The sequence below is a fragment of the Oncorhynchus mykiss genome, chromosome 9 (genome assembly GCF_057628025.1).
Source record: "Oncorhynchus mykiss isolate SJ-2025 chromosome 9, ASM5762802v1, whole genome shotgun sequence".
Taxonomy (NCBI): domain Eukaryota; kingdom Metazoa; phylum Chordata; class Actinopteri; order Salmoniformes; family Salmonidae; genus Oncorhynchus; species Oncorhynchus mykiss.
This window is the reverse complement of record NC_143030.1, coordinates 56,807,242-56,826,079: the sequence shown is the minus strand read 5'-3', so window position 1 is coordinate 56,826,079 and position 18,838 is coordinate 56,807,242. Positions and strand designations below refer to the sequence as shown.

The following is an 18,838-nucleotide window of genomic DNA, read 5'->3' as shown; positions in this document are numbered from 1 at the left end:
TAACAAGGTCTTTTGCTACTGTAGTACTACATAATTTTATTCCAGACCAGCACACCATGATTTGTTGTCTATCTAATTAACATTAGCCAGAATGTCTTAAGGCTCACATCCAACACATTAAAAACATCACATTAAAAGCTCAAGTAATGACATGAAACAAAAACATACAAAAAGCAATTCAATTGAAACTAAATGTTACGTCAATATAATTCAATACTAAATGTGTAGTCTTTTTGTTTGTTTGTAGTCCTCCTCAGGCTGCCAGGAAGTACTACCCTATTCCAATGCCCCTGTCTAAGCCAGGTAAGGATTCTTCAGATACCACATCGACAGTATCGTGGACAGCATTGCAGAAAATCTTGCAACCCCTTTATCCAAAAAACATTTTTGAATCGCCACCACACTGTATATCCAGTCACAACTGCATGTCTCATATCTTCCCCTCTTTCTTTCCTTTTTTTTGGCATTTTGTTTTCTGACCCATTTCCTTGTCACTACTCACCCACACCCTCAATATGTCCTTCCCGTTCGACTAAATCTATATCCATCTCTGTTTCCCAAACTCTCTTCCACTCACCCACATTTTTCTTACTCCCTCTCTCTTCCATTCACTCCCACCCCTACGCCATATGACCCCCCCCCCCCCCCCCCCACCCCGTCTCAGACCACGCCCGTAAAATAGAGTTGATTCGTTACCTGATGACTGGCTCCGTGCCCGGCCAGGTGCTGGACACGCTGTCCGAGCATGCCAATGCCCTAGCATCCACGGCAGTGGCCAGCCTGGAGGATGGGGCTGACCAGCTCTCTCACTTCCCTTTCCTTCCCATGCCCACCAGCCCCGTGCTGACTGTACCCAGGCACCATGGTTGGTACAGCTGACATTAGAACCGTGAGAGTAGTAGCTGGGAGTAGCAGCAGTATGCGCTATACTATTAGCCTGGTCCCAGATCTGTTTGTTCTGCATCGACAACGACTATATATATATATATATATATATATATATATATATACACACACACAAACAGATGTGGAATCAGGCTACTCTACTGTAGCCCTGTGCTGTGCTTTTGTTTTGCTTTGTCTTCTGGCTGTAGTTGGCATAGGCCGGTGTGGTGCATCCTAGTTTTGTCTGGCCCAATTCTAGTCCTAGTCCCCTCCACTGTCTCTCACATACCAACCAGCCACATACCTTTTAGGGCTGGGAATTACCATGGACCTCACAATATGATATCATCACCATACTTAAAGAACCAAAAGCTTGGACACACCTCATTCCAGGGTTTTTATTTATTTTTAGTGTTTTCTACATAGTAGCATAATAGTGAAGACATCAACACTATGAAATACACAGAATCCTGTAGTAACCAAAAAAGTGATCAACAAATCAAACTATATTTGAGATTTTTCAATATAGCCACACTTTTCCTTGATTACAGCTTTGCACACTCTTAGCATTCTCTCTCAACATATTGCTCACTATGTGTCTGCTGCAGAGAGATGAGACGGCATGAGAATACAGGCCTAAAGCCATTTGGGCTCCAGTTCCATTACCTAAACACACACGAACAGAAAAATGGATGTTTCCTTTTAACAATCTCTGGTATTGTTGAGTGAATAGTTGAATAGCAAATCTCTATCTGCTGTAGAAAAATCATGTTAAAAGCGAAAGAGGTAAATCAAATGTTATTAGTCACATGCGCCGAAATACAGCAGGTGTAGGTAGACCTTACAGTGAAATGCTTACTTACGAGCCCATAACCAACAATGCAGTTTTAAAAAATACGGATAAGAATTAAAGAGCAGCAGTGAAATAACAATAGCGAGACTATACACAGGGCGGTACCGGTACAGAGTCAATGTGCGGGGGCACCAGTTGAGGTAATATTTACATGTAGGTGGAGTTATAATCATGATGTAGCAGTTTGATAACTGACCAGGATATACAGCTTCTAATGTGTAATCTGTCATATAGCCTCCCCACGTCCCCTAGTGTAGCGCTATAGAATTGAGAGTATTTGTGATTTGCATTTGGACAGGCTGTGTTGTATTGTCACTCCTTGATAGTATTTAAATGGAGATTGCAGTGTTCCCGGCTTAATTAAATTGTAGTGGATTTAGAATTGGACAGTTGTTTTGTACCTTGTGAAATAAGCCCTTCGAGTACAGTAAGGAGTATTGATTAGTGAATGTTTACAGGCTTATAATAACACATTAGCGTGTTACAGGAGTTTCCGCATGTCATCATCACGATCTATTTAACCATTGTTTACGTACGCCACAGCTCCAAGAAAAATCTGAGTGCGTAATAGTAGGACACGTACTGTACATGATGATTATCATCCCCTGTTCATGTTCATTTTTCCAAGAAATGCAGCATTCATGTTTCTCTCGAGGTTATTTCAGCAGCCACCTCTGTTACCACATGCTATTTAGATTGTCTAATGGGTTTGTGTGTCTCACTCGCTCTCTGTCTGTCTGTCTCTGTCGCTGTCGCGGTCTCTGTGTGTGTTTCCCCCCAGTACCAGCCACCAAGCTCAACACCATCAGCAAGTCCAACCTGGGCCAGTGTGTGAGCAAGTACGACCTGCTGGTGTGGTTCGAGATCAGCGAGCTGGAGCCCACCGGAGAGTGAGTGTCCAAGTCTGCGCGCACTCACGGTCGCATGCACACGAGCATACACACATGCGGACGCATGCACATACAAATACAGGGGTTTGGCTGTTCGACTTATGTTTGTCCCTGGCTTCTTTCCGTAGGTACATACCAGCTGTGGTGGATCACAGTGGAGGACTGCCCTGCCATGGAACCTACCTACTGCATCAGGTACAGTACAGTGACCCCTCAGGGCCCATATTCATAAAGCATCTCAGAGTAGAAGTGCTGATCTGGAATCAGTTTAGCCTTTTTGATCATAATTCATAATATTACATGATTTGACTGTTTATGATGGTATCGTTGTTGATATTGACACGTTCACAGTCATTGTGTCTGGGCTACTGGGATACTGACTGTTTGCTTGTGCTGCAGGGGATTCAGCGCCGGATCACCGTCACCCTCATCCACGAGAAGGGCAGTGAGCTCCACTGGAAAGACGTGCGTGAGCTGGTTGTCGGTGAGTGCTTCAAAATAAAGGCAAATCCAACTGAATTCATTCATTTTATTTGAGAAATGTAAATGCATATGGATTTGCCTCCGCTTTGTTAGCACAAAAATACACAACTAGCCTACCCAAGGTCATTGGTTCCAGACAAGATAATTGAAAAGCGGCAACTATTTTAAATTATGTCTAAATAAACAAAGAAAAGCTTTTTTTTTTTTTTTTTTTTTTTAAATTGTCACTTCATGAACTGACTGATTTTAATTAAATTTGACTCGAATCCCAGTGTCTGGCGACGTTACCGGAGAGACAGGGCTTCATCATCATGAGAACATCCTGTGTTGCTTGCTTCCTCAGGTCGGATCAGGAACAAGCCAGAGGTGGACGACTCGGCAGCAGATGCCGTCCTGTCCCTCAACATCATCTCGGCCAAAAATATAAAATCATCCCACAATGCTAACAGGTACGCCAGTACTGCCCTACCAAGCAAAAAGGCAGTAACTGCTCAATTGGTCTAAAAGTGAGTCAATGTCATTTTTGCTATATTAAATACTTGCTTAATCATGTGGACAAGTATCCTGACTGTATTGTGTTTTGGAGAAATTGGGGGTCATGTTAGCAGTAACTGTGTAAAGTTACTGTGAAACCAAGGTAAATAAAAGCCTTTTTTCTCAGTTCCACGCTATGGTGCAACACTGCCCTACCAAGCCTTTTTGCTTGGTAGGGCAGTGTAGCACCATCAAATTGCGTTAGCTCCCCAATCTAATGCCTAGGTTTTAGCTCATCGTGTGCAGGAGGGTGCAGGCATACAGGCATAGAAGATAATCATACAGTATAAGAATATTATGTCTTTGGGTGGATTTTATGACTAGGGTTGGTTTCCCAGATACTTCTTAGTCCAGGAGTAGGCTTCATCTGTATGTTCAATGGAGATTCTCAAGTAAAAGTGCCTTTGTAATCCAAAACTAGACTCTGTGTCCGGGAAACCGGACTATAGTGTATTTTATTTAGTAGTCTAAGAATTCTAATGATATATAATTATCTTTGTTGTACTGTATAGTGAAATATGGTAATGATATTGAATTGGCATGCATGTTGTCTGTGAAAAGTAGAAACAAAATACCAGTTTTGTTATTCATAACAGAATAACTCTGTCCAAATTGAAAGGAATCGTCACTGCCTTTCAAGGTTGCCTTTCCTGGCTAGAAGAGACAGCAAAAATGGCCCATTTCAGTGTTGTGTGTATGAGCTCTGACATTGGATGTATGTACACAGACATCATTGCATGTGGGCAATCACATTCATTTCCAGTGCTAACATTTTGCTCTCTTTTTTTTATTTACTCCATTGTTTGTTTGTGTTGCTTGACTCTCTGCTTTCTCTCTTCTTTTGTTTTCTTTTCTCCTGCTGCGGCTGGACTCTTGATTTTGCTCAGGCTTTGTCTTGATAAGGATATTGCTAGGTACCAGCAACCAAGGAACATAAAGTGTCTTCTCTGAAATAAGCTTTATGGCTCTCTTTGGCTTTTTATAGACATTGGGGCAGATCCTACCCTGCAATTAAATCATAATTGTCACTTAGTCATGCATTGATTTCAATGGGAAGTTAGGATTTGCCCCTTAGCCTGTAGTAATAACTCTTAATTTGTGTTCTCTTGTCTTACACCTTTTGATACCACTCCCATTGGTTAATATCCTTCTAGCCAGTACAAACCTATTAGCTTGGAATTGTTCTTTTCTAGAGCTCTTTGATTGCGCTCATTTATCATTTCATCACATTGTGAAAGGAGGACAGTTTCATCCTTTTTTCATTCTATTATCACGGCTATCATAGCCTATTATTCACGCTTTTGTTAACTGAGGCTTTTCTGACTTTGGAAAAGGTCACACTGCTAATTCCCTTTGTCTTGCACAAAAGCAATAGGAATCTAAAGACGAATTACTGTAAAACATGCTATCCTATGGCTTAGTGGTGACTTTTCGGAATCACTCCACATGCAAGTTTAGCTACTAGCTATTAAACGTCCTTGTAGCATGCTCTACTATTCTATTACACCTGCGTAGCGTCTGTCAGCCATCGTGAGTCCTTGAGGGATGAGGGCAGGGTCAGGCGAGCTAAAGGTTATGTAGTGCCCCCTGGTGGTTAGAGAATTTGTTCATGAGTAATGAAAAATACACCTTCCGCTACTTTCATTGGAAACCATTGGTCTGTTGCTCATTGACGGACACCAATAAAGTCAATGGATCAAAATGTATTTTCCCCGCGGGGGAAAACAAGTTAAAAAAAACGTAACACAGTCGTCACAAACGAGTAGGCGCAGCACAGATTTACATTGACGTTTTAGTCATTTATCAGTTATCTTATTCAGGGCGTCTTGCAATCAGAGCCATTCGTTTTTTTATCAACCGCACAATCGGACTGTGAAGATTCAAGAGTAGAACACAATGGAATGAACCCTTCCGTATATGAGGTGTCCTCACTCCCAAGGGTGTATGCATCCCAAATGGCACCCTATTCCCTGTTTAGGGCACTACTTTTGACCATACTTAATTTCCCCTCATAAGAATTCAAATGGCCCTTATCTATAAAAAGCTTAAGCACTCAAAGCTCTGGACAAGCTTTTCACACTTGCTTTGTAGCGTGACACCTGCTCAAAGCGTGCGTGCTGTTCAGGTCTCACCTCTGTGTGTTTCCTCACACCTAGTCCTCACCGCGTGTGTAGCAGTGCTTTCCCTTCCACAACCATAGTTCAGGGATTCATTGGTGTGTCATATAATGCTTAGAATCCAGTATTATCCCCTCTTCAATTCGTCCATTTTAATACAGCTTTATTTTCCCCCTCAGAAACAGTTAGAAAAAGCAAGTTAGGTTACAAATATTAACATTTGTACCGTATCTCTGGGCTCTATTTTCTACTCTAGTATATGTTTTGGTAACAGTTGGGGGGAGAGAGAGCAGTAGATAACACTGACATTTACTTCAGTTACTCCCCATGGCTACTTATTAACTTAGTTACAGCTAGGCTACTTCCTATAATATGTGTCTGGTTGTGTCCACATGCCATACAGACCTTTGTCTATTACAAAATGATGTTCTGGTAGCATTTGCAAAGTCTTTCAAAATACTACTAGCAAATATCATAGCAATAGTAGATGTGCAATATGGTTACCTAAATTGACCCCAACCCCAGTGATTTTTCTCTAACCTTCAGTGAGTAGATTACGCTGCTACATCAGGCTATATTATGAACTGTTGGTTGCTTATTCTCACACCTCTATTGTGATATAAAGGGGAGAACCTTGGCGGAACCACAACCAGCCTCATTGTGACACTGAACAGCCATTTTAGAAATGTCCCACACAGTTGAAATGATCCACCAGGGTGCGGCCAAAATGGCAGCTATACAGTGCACTACTTTTAGCCAGAGCCACAGACACCCTATTGCCTATAATACACTGCTTCTAGTGCACAAAAGTAGTGTGCTTGACAGGAAATAGGTTGTCATTTCAGACATGGCCTCAGTCTGTAAACGTGGAGATTACTGACCTCTCATCTTTTCCTCTCAGGACCTTCTACAGATTCGAGGCTGTGTGGGACAGCTCTCTGCACAACTCCCTTCTGCTCAACCGAGTCACTCCCTACGGAGAGAAGATCTTCATGACCCTGTCTGCATACCTGGAGGTCAGCCCTGTCTGCCATCTTGATTTTACTGTATCCACCAACCTAGGGAATCTTGTCTCAATAATGAATTGGTATTGTGTATTAATAAAACAATCTACCGTCTCTAGGCCTACTGCTTAGGATTTAGGGATTTTATTTGCAGATGACAATTATCATCAATGAAACACGTTAAATGATATCTATAATTGATAAATGTCAAGGACACTTGTAGGTAAATCAAACTTATAAACATGTACTGCTATAATACAGATATTCTTATTCGGCCATACTTAAAAAGGCTGCATACATGTAAATAAGAATGTACTGTGAATAATGATGTATAACAGCCCCATAAGCACTATATACAGTAGTGTTACAGTATCCACTCATTTACAGTGCTCTGCACTCTGGAGCTTGAGCGCTAACATGCTAACCGTTTCTCCACTCCACAGCTCGACCACTGCATTCAGCCTGCCATTATTACCAAAGACATCTGCATGGTCTTCTACTCCCGAGACGCCAAGATCTCCCCTCCCCGCTCCCTGAGGAACCTCTTTGGAAGCGGCTACTCCAAGACCCCTGACTGGTAAGGCATCTGACAGTCATTTTGTGTCCACCTTCTTTCTATATGACTCGTAGACAGCTGTCAGATATCAAAGTTGACAAATAAGCAGCTGTCAGCCATTTTGTGTACACCCTTTATGACTCCAGTAGAGGCTGCTGAGGGGAGGACAGCTCATAATAATGGCTGGAACGGCATCAAATACCATTCCAACAATTCTGCTCCAGCCATTACCACAAGCCTGTCCTCCCCAATTAAGGTGCCACCAACCTCCTGTGTATGACTAATACACAGCTGTCGGTTATCTATGTTGACAAATAATCAGCTATCAGCCATTTTGTTTTCAGCCTTAAGATACGACCTTGATGAACAACACCCTAATATAACCTCTTGTGTTCCGTATTACAGCAACAGAGTGACTGGCATCTATGAGCTGAGCTTGTGCAAGATGTCTGACACAGGAAGCCCAGGTTAGTGCAATCTCTCTCTCGAAACACTGTTGGTATTGGGATAAAAGCACCGTTAGCCTTATCTATGAACCAAACTTAATAGCAGAGGATAGCTAAAATATACCCCCAAACATACTCCTCTCCACTCTCCTGTTCTCTATAGCGCTTGTGTGTACTTGGTATAAGTCCAGACAAACAGTTGTGTATTGATATAACAGCCACCCTCGGCGGTAGTGACGTTTCAACCTTCTTATGTCTTAATCAGAGCTGGTTTAAATTCATGACAGGATCCATGTCTGAATGCTCTCGCTCTCTCTCTAGCTCTTTGTATCTCTCCCCCTTCTACTATATACTGAGAAGTGCGTGTTTGTTTGCTACTCAGGTATGCAGCGGCGGAGGAGGAAGATTCTGGACACTTCTGTGGCCTACGTCCGGGGAGAGGAGAACCTGGCTGGCTGGAGGCCCAGAGGAGACAGCCTCATCTTGGAGCACCAATGGGAGCTGGAGAAAATGGAGCAGCTGCATGAGGTGACTGAGCACTTTGAGAGTGTTGAGGGCAAAGGGAAGCCTGAAATGGCAACAACTAAAAAATCCTATGTAGTGCACTACTTTAGACCAGAGCCATATTCCCTATATAATGGCTTATTTTTGTTAGAGCCCTATGTCCTGTATCATGAATTATACTTTTGACCAAAGCCCTCTTCCCTGTATAGTGCAGAATTTGGATAAAATTAATTTCAAACTCTCTCATGCTTCGTTCCTTTTCCTTCCCCCTCCAGGTGGAGAAGACGCGTCACCTGCTGCTGCTGAGAGAGAAGCTGGTGGAGACTGCTCCAGCTACAGGCCCTGGGGGGCCCACCAGCAAGTCCCTAAGCGAGTCACTGTCGCCTAGCATGAGCAGCGGCACCCTGAGCACCTCCACCTCCATCTCCTCCCAGATCTCCAGCACCACCTTCGAGAGTGCAATCACACCCAGCGAGAGCAGTGGCTACGACTCGGCCGACATCGAGAGCCTGGTTGACCGCGAGAAGGAGCTGGCCACCAAGGTGAGGAGGGAGGGAGGAAGGAGATGGGGAAACAAAGAATTTTATAAATGGGCTGAAACTGGGAGGGATTAACCTGAACTTGTCCAATAAGAAACACTTGTTTTCAGTAGCTACGGTTTGCACTAATAAATACACCCCAGGGTTATATTCATTAGGGCATGCAAGGAAAATGTTTTAAAGGAAAACGGAAATGACAGTTTCTTAAGTCCAAGTAGTCTCTGTTTCAGTCCATTTTCTTTTGTTTGATGCCTAATGAATATGACCCTGTTTTAATGGTTTACAAACTGTACCTGCTAAAGTTGTACTGCACATGGTCCCCAACAAAGGAATGGGGTGGGGTGTTCCAGAAAGCAGGGTCAATGAGTTGGCCAGCTGACTGACCTAAATCCAGTGCATTTGGAAAGTATTCAGACCCCTGGACTTTTTCAACATTTTGTTACGTTGCAGCCTTTTTATAAAATGGATTAATTTGTGTTTTTCCCTTCTCAATCTATACAGAATACCCCACAATGCCACAGCAAAAACAGATTTTTTGAAAATGTATAAAAGAAAATTAAAAACGGAAATATTATATTTACATAAGTATTCAGACCCTTGACTCAGTACTTTGAGGCATCTTTGGCAGCAATTACAGCCTTGAGTCTTCTTAGGTATGACGCTACAAGCTTGGCACACCTGTATTTGGGGAGTTTCTCCCATTCTTCTCTGCAGATCCCCTCAAGCTCTGTCAGGTTGGATGGGGAGCGTCACTGCACAGCTATGTTCAGGTCTTTACAGATATGTTCGATCAGGTTCAAGTCTGAGGTCCTGAGTGCTCTGGAGCAGGTTTTCATCAAGGATATCTCTGTACTTTGCTCCGTTCATCTTTCCGTTAATCCTGACTAGTCTCCCAATCCATGCCTCTGAAAAATATCCCCACAACATGATGCTGCTACCACCATGTTTCACCGTAGGGATGGTGCCAGGTTTCCTCCAGATGTGATGCTTGGCATTCAGGCCATAGAGTTCAATCTTGGTTTCATCAGACCAGAGAATCTTGAAAAGGCTAATGTGCCTTTTACTGAGGAGTGGCTTCCATCTGGCCACTCTACCATGAAGGCCTGCTGATTGGTGGAGTGCTGTAGTGATGGTTGTCCTTCTGGAAGGTTCTCCCATCTTCACAGAGGAACTCTGGAGCTCTGTCAGTGACCACGGGGTTCTTCGTCACCTCCCTGACCAAGGACCTTCGCCGCCGATTGCTCAGTTTGGCGGGCGGCCAGGCTCTAGGAAGAGTCTCGGTGGTTCCAAACTTATTCCATTTAAGAATGCTGGAGGCCACTGTGTTCTTGGGGATCTTCAATGCTGCAGACATTTTTTGGTACCCTTCACCAGATCTGTGTCTGGTGAAGGTACTGTACACATTCCCCTAACTAGAAATACAACATTGTCAATTCCTTCAACCTCATGGCTTGGTTTTCGCTCTGACATGCACTGTCAACTGTGGGAGCCCACTGGTTTGTTGTGAATTTGAGCCCAGCACTGGAATAACTCATAGTAGAAAACTGTATTGTCCCTCAAGGGGAAATTGGTTTTGCAGCTGAATCATATCCATAAAGTCAACAACAAACATTTCACAACGAATAGGACACAATGTACACAACATAACATTCACCATATTATCTGTTGTCCTGTAGTGCCTCCGCCTTCTGACCCACACTTTCAACAGTGAATACAACCAGGTGTGCAACAGCATCAGTGACTGCAAGGTGAGATACAGTAGAGGTGGATCGATAACAAGCTGCAATGCCTTAACAGAACAACATGACATTGTCTGCCAACTAAATTTCACCAAATCAGTGTGGTTACTACTGTCTTAATCTCCCCTTCCTTGTTTCCGCTCTCTCGCTCAAGCTGTCAGACATCTCCCCCATGGGCCGTGACCCGTCGGTGACCAGCTTCAGCAGTGCCACCCTCACCCCCTCCTCCACCTGCCCCTCTCTGGCTGACTCCCGCTGTAGCTCCGTGGATCAGAAGTAAGACTCTATTATAGTAGAATCCATTAGACTAAAGTAGAATACATATAGTAGAATCCATTAGACTATAGTAGAATACATATAGTGGACTCCATTTGAAATGAACACACCTCTCCCATTCTAAATGACATCCAGTATTGACCACTCCATATAAACCAATAACACTTGAGCTTCATCAACCTGGTATACACTTTTGTGCATAATTGAGGGAGTGGCACTTTAAGCCTCCTATATACTGTTACAACCATTTAAAACAGTCATAAGAAATAGGCTAAATATTCATGTCCGAGCCACAGGTTTGTATACTATATTCTGGGACACACCCTACAGTTAAAATGTTTCTGAAGTGCTTCTAAATATGTGATTAGTTTTGAATATTTAATTCTTAGTAGCATCAGACTGACGCTCTTCATTGTTTCCCAGGACCCCAGAAGCCAATTCTCGCGCCTCCAGCCCTTCCTGCTCGGACTATGAGAACTTCCCCATGGTGCCCACCCTGGAGACGTCTTATCTGGCTCGAGCCGGCAAAAACGAGTTCCTCAACCTGGTGCCCGACATCGAGGAGATGAGACCTGGGTAACTGCTATCCCCTTGTCCCTCTCGTGTTAGCAGTGGGCATGATGATGACGATCACTTCATTGTTTTTTTTATCATATGGCATGCCAGTATGCATATACACATAGATAGACAGCACGTCACAAACGTTCCAAACATAATGCATTAGACACACAGACATACAGTATTCACGCAGACAACAATATAGCATAATGCAATACATTTACATAGAGTATAGGTTTGGTGAGTGGCTAGACTAACTCCTATTGTTAACCCTGCATGTTCGAGTGGTTGTCATAGTTTCACAGCTAAAACCCAATGAATCGAACTGAGCCCCTGTTCTCTCCCACCACAGGTCTGTGGTGTCCAAGAAGGGTTTCCTGAGCTTCATGGAGCCGCGGTCCAACTCGTGGGTGAAGCACTTTGTGGTGGTGCGCCGGCCTTACGTGTTTATCTACAACAACGACAAGGACCCGGTGGAGAGGGGAGTGCTCAACCTGTCCACTGCCCAGGTGGAGTACAGCGAGGACCAGCAGGCCATGCTCAAGGTGGGCCCACATGCACGTCCGCACACAAGCGACTTTCACCTGTTTGGCATGTACAGGCATTTTAATGGGTCAACACTATACCCACGCACAATGTGGAGTTTTAAGAGTAGAACAGGATTGATACGAGCTCTTCGGGTTGAACAACAATGGCACATAATGCCCTTACACGTGTAAATGGCTTGCCACGAGGGTAACTAGCTTCCTCGTGTGTTGTTTGAATCCTCTCTAGACACCCAACACATTCGCTGTGTGCACAAAGCACAGAGGGATCCTGCTCCAGGCCAACAATGACAAAGACATGAACGACTGGCTATACGCCTTCAACCCGCTTCTAGCGGGAACAATAAGGTACTGTACACATTCCCCTAACTAGAAATACAACATTGTCAGCTATTTAGGACCCGTTTCCTTGTACCCAGTTCATGCTTAGTCCTGGAGTAAAAACATTCTCAATGGAGAATGTCCATAGAAAGTGCATTTAAGTCTAGGCTTGATTTGGGTTCAAGAAACCAGCCCTTAGTGATTTAAGCATTACCATTGAATAGAACCCATAGAAGACTACTGAGAGTACTGATGTTGATAAGGCTCTGATGCTACCCATAGAGAAATGATTTCATTTTCTATAATTGTTTATTTTGATATACCTTTGCCTGTAAAATAAAGTAAAGCTTATTGCTTTAGTGTACGTTTACAACATTTTTCCAGTGCTCTAATCTACCATTTTTTTTAGCCCAGCACCCAACTTGGTGGGATATATACGTATGTTGTTTTTTGCTTACGGTTGTTGTTTTTCCTTCAACTCACAGGTCCAAGTTGGCGAGAAGGCGCTCTGGTCTGCTGAAGAACTGATAGAGTTCGTCTGTGTGCAGGAAAACATGGCTCCTATTCTTCAGACTAGCCTTGGAACACATACCAAGTGTTAACACTTATTAACCATTGTGATTCTTGACGGTTTTCTCTTGTACGTAGACTTGTGGCTTAAGTCTCCTCTCAAGCAACTAAAAGTTTAAGTTCCTGAAAATCTGCTTACCCCCTATCCAACACCCCCAACTCTCTCCCTTCTCTATTTCCCTCTCCCAGCCTCTCGTGTTTTCGTTTGGGATTCGTTTTCGTGTTTTGTTTCGCTTTGTCGTCATTACCCTTCCCTGACCCCTCTAACTAGTAGCATGTCGTAATAGTCTACTTGTATGTGCACGATTCTTCAGAAACAGGTTCTGACCACTCTCTTTAAGTTTACTAATCGTCTGTAAAGATTGTCTTTATATCAGTGTTAGCTGTCTATCAAGAATATTTTATTTTACGCGCCCGCATGACAACAGCAGCATTCCTCAGGAGAAGACCAGGTTTGCTTATTTTACACATCAAAAAAATCACATATGACAGTTAAAAAAACTACTGGGAAACAAAAAAAATGAGGAACTACATGAGAAATATCAGTTTACGCTCTCCAACAGAAAGCACCGCTGGTTCAAGAACTATTGCTGCTAGTGAAAACAGGTTTTCAGTCTACGAGACTTTGCATTGGGCCTCTGCCCCTCTTAAAGTATAATCTAGCCCTCATACACCACCCCCCACTCCCCTGAATTTTGGTGTGAAATACCCAACGGGAAAACAACAACTGTTGGTAAAGATTGCCATTTTCAGTTAGACATTATTGCAGCATTGGAGAAACGCTATTGTTATCCACGTGGTATCCATGTCCTACTGTTTTGACCTCTGTATACACAAATCAACCCCAAATTTAAGCATTGCTGTCTGTCTACCTGCAAGGACTTTCAAAGCGATTTGGCGTATAGGAGTATGACATTAGAAATACAACTAGCAAAATAAACACGATTTAGTAATGAAAATATTAAATTGAACTATTCTAATGAAAATATATTACTGAAAACCCCTCTACTCTTTTGCTAGTTCAGCTGTCCTTGATATCTCAGTCATTGAATAGATAGATAAATAGAGCAGAAATATACCAAGTCACCGATAGAGGGAGGAGGAGGGGGGACAGTACTGTGAGGAGAATGTCATTTGTACATAATGTTCCAGGGTCCTTGTGCTAGTCACCTCTCATTAAGGATTTAAAAGACATTCCTCTTAGAATGTGTTAGTCTTACTCTTAGTGCTTTTCCTACACTGCTCTATTTAGGTTCATGGCTAGTCGGCTCACATAGCCACACTGGACCTCAGCATTTATTCAGTGTTTTATCATCGCATCCTTGTGTAACAACTAAAGACATAACACAGTGCAAATGAAAGGAACCAAGGGAACTCAGTAGGGTTGAATAGCCTTGACCCCTTGGTAGTTATTTGGTGAAGGTTGTAGTGTGTTGCCTTGCAGAAATAGACCAGATGATAGCCTGTATCTGGTCCATTCACTCTCATGAAAACCATCAGGTACTGTGTTTCTTCGGGTGAAATGGTGAACAAACAGGGTGGGGCGGATTTCCCACAGAATCCCATATTTTGCTTTTGTTTTTCTTTCTTGAATCTAAACCTCATTAACTCCGCTAACTACTCATAAGTTATTTTTTTTATTAGCACTGTTGATTATTTTATACTATGCGGTCATTCCATAATGGATTTTGATATGAAATAATGGAACAAATGCGAAAGAAGTGAAGTTTTATCCAGCTATGTTTTAACATTATTTTGCACATTTACATATAACTAATAACTATAGCAAGACTATAGAGCAGACCAGACATATTCAAGCCAAGATTGATTGAATCTTAGCACCGGCAGTAAATACGAGGTCTTTTAACGTAAGTATTGATAAGAAAGTGACAAGGTTGATGGGTTACCACCCAGCTAACACCAGAAGGTTTCACAACCTAAAAAAATAAAAGTTCCCGTAATATTCTGGGAACCAAAATGTGTTAGCTGGGCAGTGTGCATGATGATGTGTTGATGAGTGTCTCTGAGACTGCTAATGTTTACTAACTATAGACCACTGTCTGGGATCAAAGGGATAGAATATGCTCTGATGCTTTTTCTGATATTATTTATGAAAATATTTGCTCTGCTCGTCACAATAGGTCAACTGCGGCCACGCGTTTTAGGTCCCTCAAAATGATGAAGTGACATTAAAACGGGGCCTCTGTCTCTACATTTGGTTGCTTTGTACTGTACGTATGTAAAGAATGGAATATTCAGAGGGCTATGAGATGGCTCTGGCCAACCAACCAGTAGTTCCTTTTGCCCTCGGCACACTGCAAAGATAAGTTGAAGTTTGAGTGTGTAGAGACAGTGACAATTGTGGACAAGCCTCTGTGTTTGGGGCTTCATAAAGTTATTTGCTAAAATTAAGACATAATTTTTCAGTTTGGAAATTCATCGACAACATTTTCTCAGAACAAATGAAAATCGCTGAAAGACATTCTGCCCTCAGGTCAACCAACCTATAGCAGGGCAGAAAAACCTTTGGCTCGTTGTTGGATTGTTACTTTAAGAGCTGCAGAAATGGTTCTCCATGTCAGGGTATCCTTACTGAAAAATGATTAGTTGTAGGAGGACAAGCTTTCCTCAACCTCCAAGATGACAGAGCAGCCTCTATGCACTGATCAAAAGCAAAGTTTACCTCCCATTAACTTGACTGTATTGAATAATGACATGTATGAGCTAATATTAACATATTGATATGATTACCTGTCAAAGCAAAGGTTTCCACTTGGCAACTAATCTATATGATAGATATTATTATGGATTGTTTCATCTGTATTTATCGTTTTGCAATGTATATATTAGTTTGCAGCTCTTTGCACAGAATAATAAAAGGTATAACTAACTGATCAAATAAAGTCTGCTCAATTTCAGTTGTTTCGCTACAAATGAACCAAATGATGGCGTGCAGCATTTGCAAGCTGAGGCAGTTTGAAGAGAAAGTTGAATGTACTATCAGGATGTTGCTGTGTATTATTTCCATTTATCAAAAAAGGAACTAAAATGTAACCCATTTGAGACCAGTTGTAGGGAGATGGGTCACTTTAGTGCTTCCTTTTAGAAAGTAGTCTGAAATAAGTTTGCTTTTGAACTTAAACCACATTAGTGATAGCTAGCCATCTAGAATGTTGCAGTTGCGCTTTTTGTTATTTCTTGTTTGTTTTTCTAATATCAGGGAGTATATTAAGAAGTAGCTATTGTTGTTAGGCATCCAAAATTACAGTATACCACTATACCATTGTTTCTCCAGATGTCTTCACCTCAACGCTTTCCCATGCTGCCTTTAAAACAAAACTAGCCATGATATTTTGCATCTTCCCCACTGACCCCAGTCAGAAGACTTATTTGTTTTTAACTGACATTCCTTCTGATTTGTTCACAAAAATGACAAACCACGACATTATCACTGTACATTATTTGTCAGATTGGCTTCATTTTCATACTTATTTTGTAAATATCTGTGTTGTATGGGGCTTGAATTAAAATGTAAATATGTTTCCTGTATTTGTAATAATCATAATCCATTCGCTGTATAGCCTAGATGTGTCATGCAGATGTCCTAATTCTGTGTATGGTAATCTTGCACCATTGAGCTGTTTAGTGAATGAGGTAACAATAAAAGTACAACCCGTGCATAAGCAGAATAAATTCAATCTGTTCGTCTCATCCTTTATCATGCTACTGACTGGGGTCATTTTGAACCCAGAGGCCTATTTTTAATCCTATTTAAAAGGTTGTTTATTCAATGTGTTTTTCATGACTTTGTCAATCAACTTGATTAATCTCACTCATTATTTAGTGTTTCTGTGTCAATATGGTCTTAATCAAATACAAATCCTTTGAGGTAATTTTAACCCCAGCCAAAACAGTATCCTGTCTATATTCATTTGATAAATATGATCTTTTATTTGAATCTGGGTTTCTCTGGTGACCTAATACCAAGTTATCCATACCATCAGAGGGTGAATGGGATCTGTAGGCCTATCAGCGATGTTTGTCCATATACACGGATCATCTGCAGAGTTACAGCCCCTTATTTAGAGTACCAGACAATGATTAGAACTGTCCTATACCAGGTATGACTGAACAAAATCTAAATTACCTAGGATTAATAGTTAGTTATTTAACACTATTTGGACTGAAATTATAATGGAATAATTAAGGTTCCAATCCCAGCACTTGCTATCAAAACATCTGTGGTATGAGAACTTGGTACAACTGCAATACAGAAACCTGATGCACAGGTTGTATTTACACAGGCAGCCCAATTCTGATATTTTTCACATCAGATAAGCTTTTTCTGAGCTGATCTGATTGGTTAAAAGACAAATGACTGAAAAAAAGATCAGACTTGAGCTGCCTGTGTAATTCAAAAACAGTTTGTCACCTGTCACGAAGAGCACATGTTCAATTTCATAAACATTTTTCCCTATCTTAAGATGTTAAATAAAATAAAAACTATATTAAGTGCCAAAAAAAAGTAACATGGTTGAAGATTTAAGATTTAAAGACAAATGACTGAAAAAAAGATCAGACTTGAGCTGCCTGTGTAATTCAAAAACAGTTTGTCACCTGTCACGAAGAGCACATGTTCAATTTCATAAACATTTTTCCCTATCTTAAGATGTTAAATAAAATAACTATATTAAGTGCCAAAAAAAAGTAACATGGTTGAAGATTTAATCTTAAATCAGCCATAAATCCCCTCTTAACAGGGGAATGGAAGCCTCTTCTGTGCAACAGGAAGTAGCAATTGAATGCAGCTTCACAAAAGAAAATTACAATGCTCAAACATTTCTAGCCTGTCTATCTATGGGTAATGGGGTTGAAGTGTTATGCTTGACCCACTCAGTTTCCCACCAGAAAAAGGCCAAAAAGAGTAGAACCACCTCACCTGCTTTTACACTATGATTTGACTTAGATGTTCAATTTTTCTTATGAAATATATATTTTTTAGAGGAATCGATTCACCATATTAAAACGATAGTTCAGTTCAGTTCAGTTCAGTTCACTTAACAGGGTTGACCTTAAAATGAGGGACAGACTTAAATGAATCACTAATCACAGGAAATGACTTTGTCAAAGCAACAAAATAATTATGGTGAAACTTGGAGAAATTGTTGGATTAAATGGTTTGAAATCTTCCAAGAAGTGACACAGGGTTGGAGGTACATGTCAAAATGCTGAATATTGGCACTTTAGTAAGCCTTTATTCACAATGTTTATATATATATATATATATATATATTGAATTCTCCATGTGATCTATATTAAAGGGAAATTCAGTTAATATAACAGGCTTTTATATTTCAGTATTGGTACACAATTTCAACTTAAAATATTAAAAATAACTACAATAAACACAAAAATAAATGCAATGTGTAACGTGTTGGTCCCATGTTTCATGATCTGAAATAAAAGATCCCAGAAATGTTACATACGGACAAAAAGCTTGTTTATTTTTTTTTTTTAATTGCACAAATCTCTTTATTTCCCTGGTAGTGAGCATTTCGCCTTTGCCAAGATAATCCATCATGATCATTATACAGGTGTACCTTGTGCTGGGGAGAATAAAAGGCCACTCTAAAATGTGCAGTTTTGTCACACAACATAATGCCACAAATGTCTCAAGTTTTGAGGGAGCATGCAATTGGCATACTGACTGCAGGAATGTCCACCAGAGCTGTTGCCAGAGAATTGAATGTTAATTGCTCTACCACACGTCTCCTCCAACATTGTTTTAGAGAACCGGCCTCACAACCACAGACCGACCATGTGTATGGCGTTGTGTGGGCGAGCGGTTTGCTGATGTTGTGAACAGAGTATCCCATGGTGGCTGTGGGGTTCTGGTATGGGCAGGCATAAGCTACAGACAACGAACACAATTGCATTTTATCGATGTCAATTTGAATGTACAGAAATACCGTAACACGAGTCTGAGGCCCATTGTGAGGCCCATTTCTTTAAGGAATC

At 41.4% G+C, this 18,838-nt stretch overlaps 1 protein-coding gene across 14 annotated transcripts in view; it reads left to right on the top strand.

Moving 5' to 3' along the window:
- The window catches only part of kif1b (kinesin family member 1B), a 106,535-nt gene extending 90,022 nt beyond the window's left edge, over positions 1 to 16,513 (top strand). For 13 of the 14 annotated variants that reach the window (XM_036988277.2, XM_036988273.2, XM_090184591.1 and 10 more), the window contains 16 exons: positions 248 to 303; positions 2,520 to 2,628; positions 2,757 to 2,823; positions 3,028 to 3,112; positions 3,455 to 3,560; positions 6,664 to 6,778; positions 7,210 to 7,343; positions 7,728 to 7,789; positions 8,151 to 8,296; positions 8,548 to 8,814; positions 10,488 to 10,559; positions 10,705 to 10,826; positions 11,250 to 11,402; positions 11,737 to 11,929; positions 12,159 to 12,277; positions 12,736 to 16,513. In XM_036988277.2, coding sequence (XP_036844172.1) covers positions 248 to 303; positions 2,520 to 2,628; positions 2,757 to 2,823; positions 3,028 to 3,112; positions 3,455 to 3,560; positions 6,664 to 6,778; positions 7,210 to 7,343; positions 7,728 to 7,789; positions 8,151 to 8,296; positions 8,548 to 8,814; positions 10,488 to 10,559; positions 10,705 to 10,826; positions 11,250 to 11,402; positions 11,737 to 11,929; positions 12,159 to 12,277; positions 12,736 to 12,778 — 1,849 coding nt within the window. In that variant the 3' untranslated portion in view covers positions 12,779 to 16,513. Of the gene's footprint in view, positions 1 to 247; positions 304 to 664; positions 866 to 2,519; positions 2,629 to 2,756; positions 2,824 to 3,027; positions 3,113 to 3,454; positions 3,561 to 4,532; positions 4,560 to 6,663; positions 6,779 to 7,209; positions 7,344 to 7,727; positions 7,790 to 8,150; positions 8,297 to 8,547; positions 8,815 to 10,487; positions 10,560 to 10,704; positions 10,827 to 11,249; positions 11,403 to 11,736; positions 11,930 to 12,158; positions 12,278 to 12,735 lie in introns of all 14 variants that reach the window. The other variant, XM_090184596.1, reaches the window with a different exon arrangement.
- The last annotated feature ends 2,325 nt before the right edge of the window (positions 16,514 to 18,838 follow it).